This window comes from Pithys albifrons, chromosome 2 (genome assembly GCF_047495875.1).
Source record: "Pithys albifrons albifrons isolate INPA30051 chromosome 2, PitAlb_v1, whole genome shotgun sequence".
Taxonomy (NCBI): domain Eukaryota; kingdom Metazoa; phylum Chordata; class Aves; order Passeriformes; family Thamnophilidae; genus Pithys; species Pithys albifrons.
In genome coordinates this window covers 48,952,059-48,964,954 of record NC_092459.1, presented here as the reverse complement: position 1 = coordinate 48,964,954, position 12,896 = coordinate 48,952,059, and the positions used below count along the sequence as shown (strand labels likewise).

At 37.2% G+C, this 12,896-nt stretch overlaps 1 protein-coding gene across 1 annotated transcript in view; it reads right to left on the bottom strand.

Moving 5' to 3' along the window:
- The window catches only part of RFX6 (regulatory factor X6), a 33,567-nt gene that overhangs the window by 1,699 nt on the left and 18,972 nt on the right, over positions 1-12,896 (bottom strand). Inside the window, exons 8-17 of the mRNA XM_071547881.1 lie at positions 12,132-12,209; positions 11,934-12,047; positions 9,881-9,930; positions 9,294-9,453; positions 7,760-7,904; positions 6,401-6,510; positions 3,945-4,062; positions 2,729-2,851; positions 1,313-1,522; positions 285-794 (exon numbers count right to left, since the gene is read on the bottom strand). Of these exons, the coding sequence (XP_071403982.1) occupies positions 285-794; positions 1,313-1,522; positions 2,729-2,851; positions 3,945-4,062; positions 6,401-6,510; positions 7,760-7,904; positions 9,294-9,453; positions 9,881-9,930; positions 11,934-12,047; positions 12,132-12,209 (1,618 nt within the window). The remainder of the gene's footprint in view (positions 1-284; positions 795-1,312; positions 1,523-2,728; positions 2,852-3,944; positions 4,063-6,400; positions 6,511-7,759; positions 7,905-9,293; positions 9,454-9,880; positions 9,931-11,933; positions 12,048-12,131; positions 12,210-12,896) is intronic.

Below are 12,896 nucleotides of genomic sequence, written 5' to 3'. Positions count from 1 at the left end.
CCTGCTTTTACTTCTTTTATGCAAGACATAGTGATGGTATCAAAGGAAGATTAACATAGGGCAGCAGATGCATTTGAGGTCAACTGAGGATACACCAGAGGAAAATGAATCCTTAAGTAACTTATTAAGCTGCTTTACACCTCTGTGTGTCATCAGAGAAATGGAAAACAGGAATATATAAACAAGAGTTGAAATATATCTTCCATAGAAAAAAGTGGAGAAAAAGTATTTTATTTCAGCAAAGAAAGAGAAACAGGAGGGAGAAAGAAAATACATATTAATACCGTTGGAAGCATTAGTAGGATATGCTGCTCCTGGACATGTAGATACTGGGTTGTTCAAGAAATTGAAATTTCCAGTATTCAGAAACTGCATATTGTGTGTGTCCTGAGACATGTTTGAAGTACCATAGCTGGAAGGGGATCTGGCATTGTACGGAGACACAGCACAGCTGCTGCTGAAGTAGTCTCTGGAGAACTGCTGTTCACTCAAGGCATTGAATCGGCTTTGCTCTGCTCTGTGGTCGTAAACTCCTGAAGTGGAATGGGCCTGTGTTCTGAACACAGCCTGGTAATTGGCATTGTTTCCATAGTAATTCTGATTAGTTTGTGACAAAGTCTGATATAGGGGTTCTGAGTAAGAAGAGCACTGTGAATGTGTTGATAACACGGGACCTACACTTGGAGGTCTCACAGCCATTGGCCCCTGGTTGATAACACTTCCTCGGCTGACCATAGCTGGTGAAATGGGTGGAGTCATGAGGTGACCAGTGCTTTGAGACAGCTCTATTTGATCTGGAATACATAAGCATTAGCCATGATTAACACACATGCTACAGTACTGCTGTTCAAACACTAACCCTCTAGTGAAGTGTACAGTACTATTTGAAATATTTACATAAAATGTGCATTGCCCCCACCTATTCAACTCAGAGCTCTTAATCCATGGCTGCAGGCTATAAAGCTTCCCACTTTTATTCTCCAGCTTGGAGATGCCACATTAAGTGGGAAACTCCAGCAGTTACAATCCTAATGTACGCCAGGGGCTACTGTTCATTCTCTCATAAGAACCTCACCCAAGCCAGAAGGTAAAAGATAGTTTACCACTTTTCCAAGAGGAACTATTACTGGCAGGGTAATTACAATTGCCAACTTCTGTAAATCAGCAGAGAAGGTGAGCTCATGAAATGTATTTTATTAGAGGTCTTTATAAATTTATGTGGTCATTGCCCTTCCTACAGCAACATGTTACTCTGAACTGAAAGACTAAAAAGCAAATTGGAGAAGGAGAAGCTGGAAGTGTTGATACACACCTGTCAGCTGCATATTCTCGCCATCTCCTGTGGTGAAGGGGTTCAGACCAGAAGGTACACTGCTGGGCTGGCTAGATGCCAAGGACACATAGGTTTGCTCTGCTAGACACTCATTCTTGACTGATGTGTCACTGGGCAGAGGAGCAGCTTTGTTACGATTTGCTAGGAAGCAAGAGCTTGGTGATGCTGTGAAGGTGGCTTTGCTTGCATCTGGAGGAGTAAATGAAAACTCTTTTTGGTTGTTATGTATGCTCATTGCACATAAATTCACTGCTAGCATATAGACAACATATGAGATGCCCAGTTTGTTGTATCTTTGGTTGCTTATTCTAAAACCCTGTGAAGTCTTCATATTTTGCAAGTAGCCAATGAATACAAATACTGCGCTAGTCTTGATCTTCCCAGTGAAAGTGTTTGTATCATTTTCCCTGACCACAGATCTGTATCACACAGTATCAACTCCTCTACTGAAGCCATCATAATGAAGGTATGAATCAGATTTATTCCCTTGAAGTAAATGGCAAAAATGAAGTCCAGTAAATTGCACTAATTGAATCAGGCTCAACACTTCATCCTAAAAAAATTAACAATGTGAACTTAAGAATGCGTGAACTTTGTTTTCATATCGATATCTAGAGAAAAAGCATTTGCTATACTCAATAATTATTCAGTTTTCTGCCAACTACTGATAAAGTCAGTTTTGTTATTCTGCAGTGGAAAATATGACTTTACCTTATGGTATCAAGGTAGTAAACACCCAAGGAAAAGGCAACTGTCACATAGGCCAAGTTTTTCTCGTGTAGGCTGAACTAACCAGAACTTGATCCAAATCAATCTCTATTCTTTTTATAACAAAACAACTGAAGCATATAACTTCAAATCATCTAACTTTGAAGAAGCCTGGTAGATGGAAAGTGTTAAGATACTGTTTTAAAATAATTTTATTTCTCTTCCACATAGTAATACTTCAGCCAGATGCTAAACAGGGCTCCAAACTTTTGTTCCAACATTGTAGGCATATTTGCATTTTGGTAACATTTCACACTCCTAGGTCAAGGTGTAATTACATACTTAAGCTTGGAGAAAAACTGGATCAAGAATTCCTGCCCTTTCTGCTATTTATACCTTTTTTTCACACTTCAGTTCGTCACTCTTCAAATGGACCTACAAGTATTTGTTACATCCAAGCTAATTTCAGTGATTCATTGTAGGCAAATTCCCACAATGTTATGGAGTGAACTATGGTGGGAAGGTGTAAAGGAATTGCTAAGTGAATGGTCACAAACTTTTCAGGTGAATTCAACAATGTTGCATATAGCTACACCTTCAGAAGAACACAGTAAACTTGCTTCTATTTAAAGTTAAGTAATTTCTAGAAGTACAAGAGTGCACGCAAAAGAACCAAGCTCTAGTTACCTAAATTCTTCATGTATTTGTCCAGCAGATTCTGGAGTTCTTGTTCTTTGTCATTGTTGAACTGTGTCTCCATGGCAAGTAGGATGTACTCATCTAGTAACATGCGGATCAAATGAAAAGAACCTTTTGGAGGAGAGAGAGACTAGCTGAGTTATCTTTGTGACCATCTCTCACCACTCTACAAGAAGCCAGTGAAACAAACAAATAATTGTGGACTTTAAGTGACCTGGCAAGACCAACAAGGAATAGTGCCTAACTTCTAGCTCTAATCTCTCTTTGCACTGGCCCACCTATCTCAATTGTTTACTGTCCTGTAGGCTATTTGACCACTAATTACATCAAAGAAAAATACTGATGAAAGTGAGACATGCTTTATACTTGAAGAGGGCACACAGTGGAGCTAGATAAGGCTGAAGTTTGCTAGAATGCCTCTGCTCTATTTCTGTTTGTCTTGTACTAAATAACCAGACAATAACTGGTGAAGTCATTGACCTTATTTCAAGGATATATCCCATTAAAAAATGTGTGTGACCTTAACAGTCATTTCAAAGATGCTCTGAATTTTAGCTAACAGTGTACCTATGACTAAATTTAGGAAATTATGTACTAAAGTTAGTTTCACTTCTTCTACAATCTTTCATTTTATAAAAGAGTCTTTGTAAATGTTCCCAAAATTGTAAACATTCCTAAAGATGAATGTATGAGCCTTGACATTTAAAAGCCGGAAATGTTGTTGAATTGATCATCTACTGGTTCCAGAATTAAATGTGTAGTGACTGCCAAATTCCTTTTGCTATTATTAAAATATATAATGAACAAAAACTTCTATACAACAACAATAATTTTTTGCCAAACTGATCCATAGGTAAAACTAATAATTTAAATCTTCTGTCTCCTATACTGACCTATGCAGTTACACTTCCATTGCCATATCAAAACAAACAAAGCTTTTAGCACTTAAATGTCAAAGCAGTATCAAACAGCAATTTAAATGAAAAATACATTTTAAAAATGAACATGTGACACAGGTCACCAGCAAAATATTACTAGCATTTACCGTGAAATATTAGTTTGAAAAACATATTGCACAGCCTTTGTGGCTTTCATCAAAGAACCTTTAGATTAAGGCAGGTTGCTCTGCTCAGGAAATGGTGGAAAACTGGTAAGTGCTAGCATATATGTACAAAATACAAATGTTTTTATAAGGCTCAGGTACCAAAACTTGATGCATTGTTTAGGGTTAGATTATGCATCACTCGAGCACCAAAAAAGCTCCATTTCAGAAGGAAGTCTTGAGCTCTCTTCTTTAAAGACCTCCCATTTTGCTTGCTTGCCTGAAAGAGAATAGTAAAATACTGTTAAATAGGCTAACTTGCTTTCTGCCCACAAGAGAGAAGAACTCAGTATGCTTGAGTGTTCAAGGAGTCCTTGACTCAGGCTGATGTGGCAGAGTGAATCAAACTGCCTGATTTAAAGTATCTTCTTAATGTTTGTTCTAAGGTGGTAAAAAAAGAGCAAGATCCACTCTTTCCAGTGCAGAGCTCATAGAAGGGCTCTGTCAATGTTAGATGAAGCAAACTGTTTACTGCTTGGGGTCTGATATGCCCTGAAGATCCATAAATTACCTCATATTGTCATACTAAACATGCCAACTTATTATATAAATACAAAGGTGTATAAGGAAGAAAGGAAGGGAAGATGGGAAGCAAAGGAAGGAAGGGAAGGAAGGAAGGGCGAGAAGAAGAAAGAAAGAAAAGAAAGAAAGGAAAGGAAGGAAGGAAAGGAAAGGAAGAGAGAGAAGGAAGGAAAGGAAAGGAGGGAGGGAAGGAAAGGGAGAGAGAGAGGGAAGGAAAGGGAGAGAGAGAGGGAGGGAGGGAAGGAAAAGGAGAGAGGGAGGGAGGGAGGGAGAGAGGGAGGGAGGGAAGGAAGGAAGGAAGGAAGGAAGGAAGGAAGGAAGGAAGGAAGGAAGGAAGGAAGGAAGGAAGGAAGGAAGGAAGGAAGGAAGGAAGGAAGGAAGGAAGGAAGGAAGGAAGGAAGGAAGGAAGGAAGGAAGGAAGGAAGGAAGGAAGGAAGGAAGGAAGGAAGGAAGGAAGGAAGGAAGGAAGGAAGGAAGGAAGGAAGGAAGGAAGGAAGGAAGGAAGGAAGGAAGGAAGGAAGGAAGGAAGGAAGGAAGGAAGGAAGGAAGGAAGGAAGGAAGGAAGGAAGGAAGGAAGGAAGGAAAAGAAAAGAAAGACTCCACCCTCTGACACTATGTTATTCCACATAAATGAAATAGAAATTAGTCTTTGTACTTTAATTTAATCTGTATAATACTGGCCAGATTTTATCTTACAGTATGTTACTATCATGATGATCAAAGGGATGCTTTTAATACTGCTCATTTCATATTGTCACTTTGCTCTGACCATGATTTGTTTGTATGGTAACATTTGCCCTGTTACTTTCTCAAACACCTAGCAGAGAGAAGTTGTTGTGCAAGTTTGACAGTAGCCACATTTTAGCACAAACAGAAGGCAGACAGCAATGAAAGGATTACATGTTCTGTAAATTATTGGCTTCTGCTTAACTGACCTAGCTTCATATCCAAACTTCTTGGTATTTCTTCCCTTATCTACAGGAAAGCAATGCTAGGAACCTGACCTGTTAACTTTAATAATACAATAGCACATGTTAGATGCTGAATGGGAAAGTGCTTCACCTTTTCTGCCTGACTTGTTTATCAGAAATTTTCTTCTGAAATTGTGGACTGAATTTTAGACCATAATCGCTTGGTTCTAAAATAAGTTGAGAGAGCTCAGCTTCAATGGTAGTTTTTTGCCTAGGGATTTTTGTGTGTAGATGAGGACTTGCTTTGGCTATGCTGCCCTGAGTTGTCCAAAGCTCCTTACTCTGCTGCTCACATATGTCAACAAATGTGAGGAAACTCAAAAGTACTTCAAAAAGAAATTATCACTGTTTCCATTGAAATTTGATAAAAGAGATGAAGAAAGGAAAAATGACATGCTCATGTTTTTCCTATAGGCAGTAGTCACTCTTCTGGCCAGCCAGTCAGTGCTACCTGCACTGTCTCGTCCTTTTGCATTCACTCAGATCAAGCAGCTACCTAAAATGATGGATAAGGTATTGCATTTCCAAATAGAACAAGTCTGATGAGAAGACAGATGTTCAACTACTAACAAACAATGTGCAACATCTTATTCTGCTAGTTTACAGTTATTAGAGTCACAAATTGTGTAGATATCTCTTCCTTGAGATATAACTCGGAACTTTTTTGTTTTTTTCTGAGCTATAGTATATGATTCCCGCATAACTATATGCATATAAATAGTCATGATGATAACGCAACTTGAAAATTGGAGGCAGGCAGGGGAATCCCATCAAACCCATCAATTACTGTATTAAGCACCTTTAAAAGCTACAAAGCTACAAAACTTTAGTGGTTTAGTTACAATACTTCTTAATTTGTCACACATGTAAGACTGTTCAACAGGGTTCAACATGATTAATTGGGACCAACAGCCCTGAATCTTTCACAATTCCTTGTTACAGTAAGGAGATGGGACTACAGGTGAGAATCCAATGTGGGAAACCAATAGGACTGCATAAGGGTTTCTGTAAGGAGTAAGGGGAGTAGGATTTGGTCTTGAGTCAGGCAGAACATTTGAAAGGTACCTTGATGACCCTTTGCTCAACCACAGTATCCAACCATTCAATAAATGATTCCACAGTGGCATTCTTCTTTAGAAGGTCCTTCAATTCTTGGAACACTGTAATAGAGTCATCTACCATGTAAAAAGGAGAACATATCATTGCATGCTATTCTGAACTTGAGAAAAAGCCACTCACCAGCCATATGACAATATTGTAGCATGGAAAGGAAGAGCAAAGAATTAGAGTGGTGAAGAAATAAGTAATTCCCCAGCAAAGCAAGCAGACACACATCCATCACACCTATATATTTTAGTTACTTAAGAATTATAATGATAAAAGTTGTAAGACAATGTAGTTTTACAATCAACTAAAAGCAAAAAAGGCTTTTATATTTTCCATTCCTTGTAAGACTGAACCTTGAAAACTTTTCTAATACTAAGTTTAGTAGTAAAGTTTTGTCTATGATGTGGCAGATTTGTAGTGCCTTATGTTTCCCTTATATCTTACAAGTTTCTCTCTGTCACACTATATTATGCGATGTTAATTTCCTTAATTACCAAAAGATGCCTGAATGATCAGTTATTTCGCTTCTCCTTTTCTTTTAAACCAGTGTGAAAACAGACAAATAATAAAATAAAAAACAACTACACAAAAGGTGGGGAATGGGTAACTGAAATGAAAATGGGAATAGGATTATGAGCCATTAAAGAGAACAAACATTCATGATCAAAGTAATGATATTTAGAGGACAACACACTGCTATTCCTTTCAGGTCTCCAAACTCTGATCAACATGACTTCTATGACAAACGTTATCTTTTTAATGAAGAGGTTTTATCTATTTTTCAACAACAGGTAGGTGTATGAAAATTAACACCCTCAAAATTTACACTTCACTCTATTCTGTGTATGAAAATAGCTGCTACACTAAAGAGAAAATTATGTATTTTTTTAAAAAATAACTTGCAGCAAAAAACCAAAAAAACCTATTCATAAAAAAATTCAAATATCCATTATATTGAGCCATAATGACATGGAATTTTTAAGACATCTTTCAGAAATCGATCTGTGCTAATATCCCCTTTAATTAGGACAAAATTTCAAAAGAGATTTGACTGCACATAGGAACTGACATATAAATGAATTTTGCAGCAACCATTTAAAGTCATCTAGCTGGGATGACTTCCCAGTACAAGCTTCTGTTCTTGTAGGACATGCTAGGGCAATCAGTAGGTTTTATTAAGCTACCGAGGTTAACAGTGTTCTAGGTTACAGAATGAGGTGTCTATGTGTGCCTTGTCTCAGTCAGTCCAAGTGGGCTAGTGTGGCATGGAATGAAAGAGTGAATTACAATGGTAGAAATGTATCACCATGGACTTACATTCACTGTAGACCTCCCCATCAGAGTCTGTACTCCCTGAGACTGCAAGGAGTGCCTGAGAACCAATACTATTCAAATCAACTTTTTCAATATCCGACACCATGGAATTCACCACATGCTGATCAAAAAGTGCTGGCCGAGCAATCTGCAAGAGAAAGCAAGGTAAAATGCTGAGAGCCTGCTGTGGTTTTGCCCCAGCTGGCAGATAAGCACCACATAGCCACTCAAGTCACTCCCCACCCCATCATGGGATGGGGGAGAGAATTGAAAAGTAAGAAAACTTGTGGGTTGAGGTAAAAACAGAGTAATATTTTTAAAAGGAAAAAAATAAAAATAATAACAATAATAATAAAAAGTAAACAAACAAACAAAACCAGAGAAAAATATAGCCCAAGGCAACAATTGCCCATCACCAACCAACTGATGCCCAGCCAACTCCTGGAGCAGACGTCCCTTGTCAAATTTCCACCTAGTTTTATTGCTGATCATGATGCCACATGGTATGGAAGATCCCTGTGGTCAGCTGGGGTCACTTACCCAGCTATGCCCTCTCCCAACTACACTTGTGGACTTCTAACCTACTCTCTGGCAGGGCAGTGTGAGAAGTCAAAAAGGCCATGACTCTATGTAATAAACACTGTTCAGTCGTAGCTAAAACATCCCTGAATTAGTGAAAATATCCAGTACAAGTCCAAAATACAGACCCATACCAGCCACAATGAACAGAATTAACTGTATCTCAGCCAAAACAGGACAGGGATCACCTTATGTTTAATTTTATTATCATGGCTGGGGTTTTTTTGCAGATCAGATGAGAAGTTTCCCTTTCATCAGACTTCTAAAGCTCTTCTAATGTGCTCTTCTAATATCAATTCATCTTCACAGTATCACCCATATGCTACTTTTGTCTTACTATTTGTGAAAGAGAAAACCAAGTCAAGATGAATATATGATGCATCTACAGTTATTTATGAGAACAATAACCTCAAATCCAAACTGTTAGCAATGAAGTTCCTCAAAAGGCATTGTGTCCTTCTGTATAATCTACAAAACCATCACATGGAGGTGACTCCTAATTGCAGATACCTGTATCCTGACAACACAGCCTTGGAGTCCCAAACTATCTGTAATTCCCAGGTTCTCTTTTCTCTCAAAACTCAAAAGGAAATAAGCTCACTAAAGAACACCATGGACAAAGCAGAAAACCTTTGCTAAGCAAAAAGGATTATCTGATATTTTCTAATTTGGAACTAAACCAAATATATATGTATTCCACTTCATTTGACTGCTAAAAGTTCCAGTAATGGCTGTTCATTATAACCACGGTCTTTGCTCTGTTTTCTACTACAAAATCTTAAAGTTTTGGTCAGATCTACTTATGGTCACTTCCTTTTTTCATGGTTAAAACTACAAGGTGTAAGTCTTCCATGGCTGAAGGTCAACATTGAAAAAATAATGCATTATATCTCATAGCCAGAAAGGTATACTGAATGTAACTGGCAAATTTTTGAATATATAATCTGAATCTGTTTACCTGTGCTAGGTGTAGGAATGATGTCTGTCGTTTCAGGGAGGAAACAAATCTTCTTGCAATTGGCAACTTCTTATCTGTCAGGTTTTCTGGTAGATTTTCTAAAGAGGAAACAACCCACTGTTCCCAGTTTTTTGCAAAATTTCTTATATCTGCCAGTAAACTATAAATAAAAACAAAACAAAACAAAAACAACAAAAACAAGTGAGGTTTGGAGAATCATCCATAAAAATTATCTTGCATTATAAATAATTGAGTTTCAATATATGCCTAACAGACTCCTAGACATATCTATGAATTAATCCTCAGGTGCTACCAAAAGGAAATGGGAAGTGACCAATCATTAATCTGAAGTTGACAATACATTGACCTGTACCTCCTTTGAGAAAAACTCTAAGCCAATTAGGACATTAAAATACTGTGAAATATTGTAAGGTTCTATAGCTGTCCTCAAAGCTGACAGCATTTTGTCTTGCATACTCTCCTGTTCTAAAAATAAGCATAAATATTGTGAGGATATAGAATGATTGCTGTTTATCTGGAATATGTCTAAGAAATAGAATGCAGCATGATTATTGTAAAATACCTACCTTTCTGGCATTTCTTGCATTGTTGCAGGGATGAGTACATCTGTAAGAACCTTCAAAAAGTTAACAGAAAATTATATCAAGCTTCCACTGGCCACTCATTCATTCATTCATTCATTCATTCATTCATTCATTCATTCGCTCATGTCTTATCTATGTATGTTGCAAAGTGATAAGCACAGAAAACTTTTATGAAATAAAGCTATGTAAGCTATTGTCCAGATATTTATATAGCTAGATTTTTCCAATTACTATAACATTTGAACATATGTGGGTATCTATATACTTAACTCCCATTCTTAATGTGTGTCAGCACACCAGTAAAACAAGAAAAAAACCCAAGACATGCTATCCTCCATGTCTTGCAGTAGGGAAATCAATAGAAGTGAGAAGCATCAACACTTTTTCTTTTCTGGCATCACCAAGTCTCTGTAGAGCAGATACACAAGCATCTCCCAAGTCATTGAGTGCTGTCAACATTTCTTTCTGCTAAACTGGACATGGCACTGAAGGCATTCAGAGTTTAGCCATAGTCCTCTGTAGATAAACATGGCATGGAACTGTTTTTGCAAAAAAACTGTGTCATCTGGCATGACTTCTGGGGAATGTTATTATGGAGGACAAAGATTTTAGCCTATATCCCAAAAATCTCTTTTCACTGTTAATGTAAATGGTTTGATAACAATCCAGAGTAATTTCTCCTTCCTTTTGTCAGCCGTGCTGTCAAGAACATCTAACATGATTTAAGTAAGAAATAGTGAAAGACAAAGAAGAGGCACAATAGTAAATTTATGAACTTTTGACAAATTCTGTTTTATTCAATTCATAATTTAATGCTTCTGTAGTATTTCTTCTTCTGTCACATCGAGTCTTTGCCACAAATAAAGTTAATATTGAATCTATTGAGACAGCATGTTTAGAGCAGGAAAAAACTCATCAACTCAAGGTAGACTATAATCTCTACCAGTAAATGAGGCTTAATGGCTCATCTCCTGGGGAGTAATTATGATTCTTGATGCTAATTACCTTTACTTCCCTATGGTAACTAAAACACTACTTCTTACTTTACAGATTAATATGCTTCTAAGAAATATCTACTTTCATCTTTTCTGGATCTTTCCCATTATTCTTGTACAGTAAAGAATGGCAAATAGATTACAATGAGGCATCAAGGCTAAACAGCCCCAAGTCTCTTGCTTTGACAGGTTAGTGTTTACTGTTATGCCAACAGTTATTTCTTCTCATCAATATGTGATGTGAAATCTGTTAGAGAGTCATCTGTATGAAAATCCTTTTCTATTTTATGGCATGTTCTACCAGAGAAGCTTAAAGTACTTTGCAGTGACTAAATAATTATGGATCTGATTTTCCAAATGAAAAACTCAGGAAACTTTGGTGGCATTACTTTATTTTTTCCCCAGTGCTCTATTACCTAATCCTGACCTTGCAATGCCCCTAAATTTCACTAAATTTCAATTATTTGCATGATTATGCCATGAAATAGATCAAGGAACTATATGGCACAAAAGATCTGGAGCCAGATAGTCCTTAATTATTTTTTAAACCCAAACCAGTTCACAGTGTAGCAGTTTTTCAGGTGCATCTAGCAGCATAGGAATAGAAATCAAGTGCAGGAGAGGCAGGAATATCTTAATCCAGTATTGTTCCAACTTCGTAACATGAAACCATGGCCTGACATAACCTGTGAGTAGCAGACTGGCATGTGGAATCACCTCACAGATGTGCCACAGACTCTCTTTCCTGGTAGAAATTACAATAATCTTTTAAGTGAAAACAAGACTTCAGTTTTCATCCAGGATTACCTTAGTCAGCCTTGTTGGTGAAGCATTTCTTTTAGCTACGTTCAAGCAATTAGGTCAGAATTTCACTGTTATTTGCTGCCTGTGGTCACACACCGTGTGTGCAGCCCATTTTATTTCTTGATTACCTTGCTGATTTACACATCAGAAGCAGAAAGCAATAATGGCATCCTGTTATTCTATGGTTTTACAGATAGAAAATCTTAATGTGGTTGAGATTATACAGCTTAACTTACCTTATACAGTATTGAGTCACAGACACAGAAGATGTCAATGATGATGGGATTTTCAAGCAGGGGAAGAAGATGGTCAGGCATTCCTTGCCAGAAATGTAATAGGAAATGCTGAATCTAAGGGAATAGGAACGAAATTCATAAATGCTTTCTTGGCTCCCTTAGCGTATATACAAAGAATGTGTGCTCAAACAACCTTACCTCTTCAAAGTTCCCATTAATTGCATTGTCAAGGACACACTGGCAGTGTGTTTTGTACATCATTATAAGAGTATCTACCTGTTTTGAAAGGAAGAAAGAAAGATAAAACAGAATTTCTTAGGTCTCTCCTTTACTGCTATAGTGATCCAGGTTTCTGCTTTCTGTATCTAGTATTTAAACATATAATACAAACTATTGCAATGCATATTTACAAGCAGGTAGTCTGTATATCCAGAAGTGACGAGGAGGTTACTCACCTCTAGTTTTATCAACATCTTTAGCTCATTATTAGTCAAGCATTATTTAAGTCATTATTTAAATGAAGCATTTAAGCTGTTATCAGAAATGTGGCATCTGAACATGTATACGCTGTGAAAATGTGGATATTAGAGTAAGACAATAGCTAGATTAAGCAGTCAGATGGTAAAGTAAATTCACCTTTCTGAAGCTAAGATTAATCCCAAAGAGCAGTGCAAGTTAATCATTAGGCTACTATAGGCGTCTATGAGTGTTCTGAAACATCATCTAGCTGGACAAATGAGAAAATAGCTGCCAGTCATTTGGTCAAAGTTTAATCACTGCCTTACAAGAACTGAACTTTAAAAACAGAACTCCCTTTCATCTCATCAGGCTACTTTATCTGATTGGAGTGCTTCCTTATAAAAAAAAAAAAAGTAGTGATTTTTTAAATTTGTAGCAAATTATAAGACAAGAATTACACAAACTGTTTTAAAGAAAGAAAAGTGAGAGACACACACTCTCACA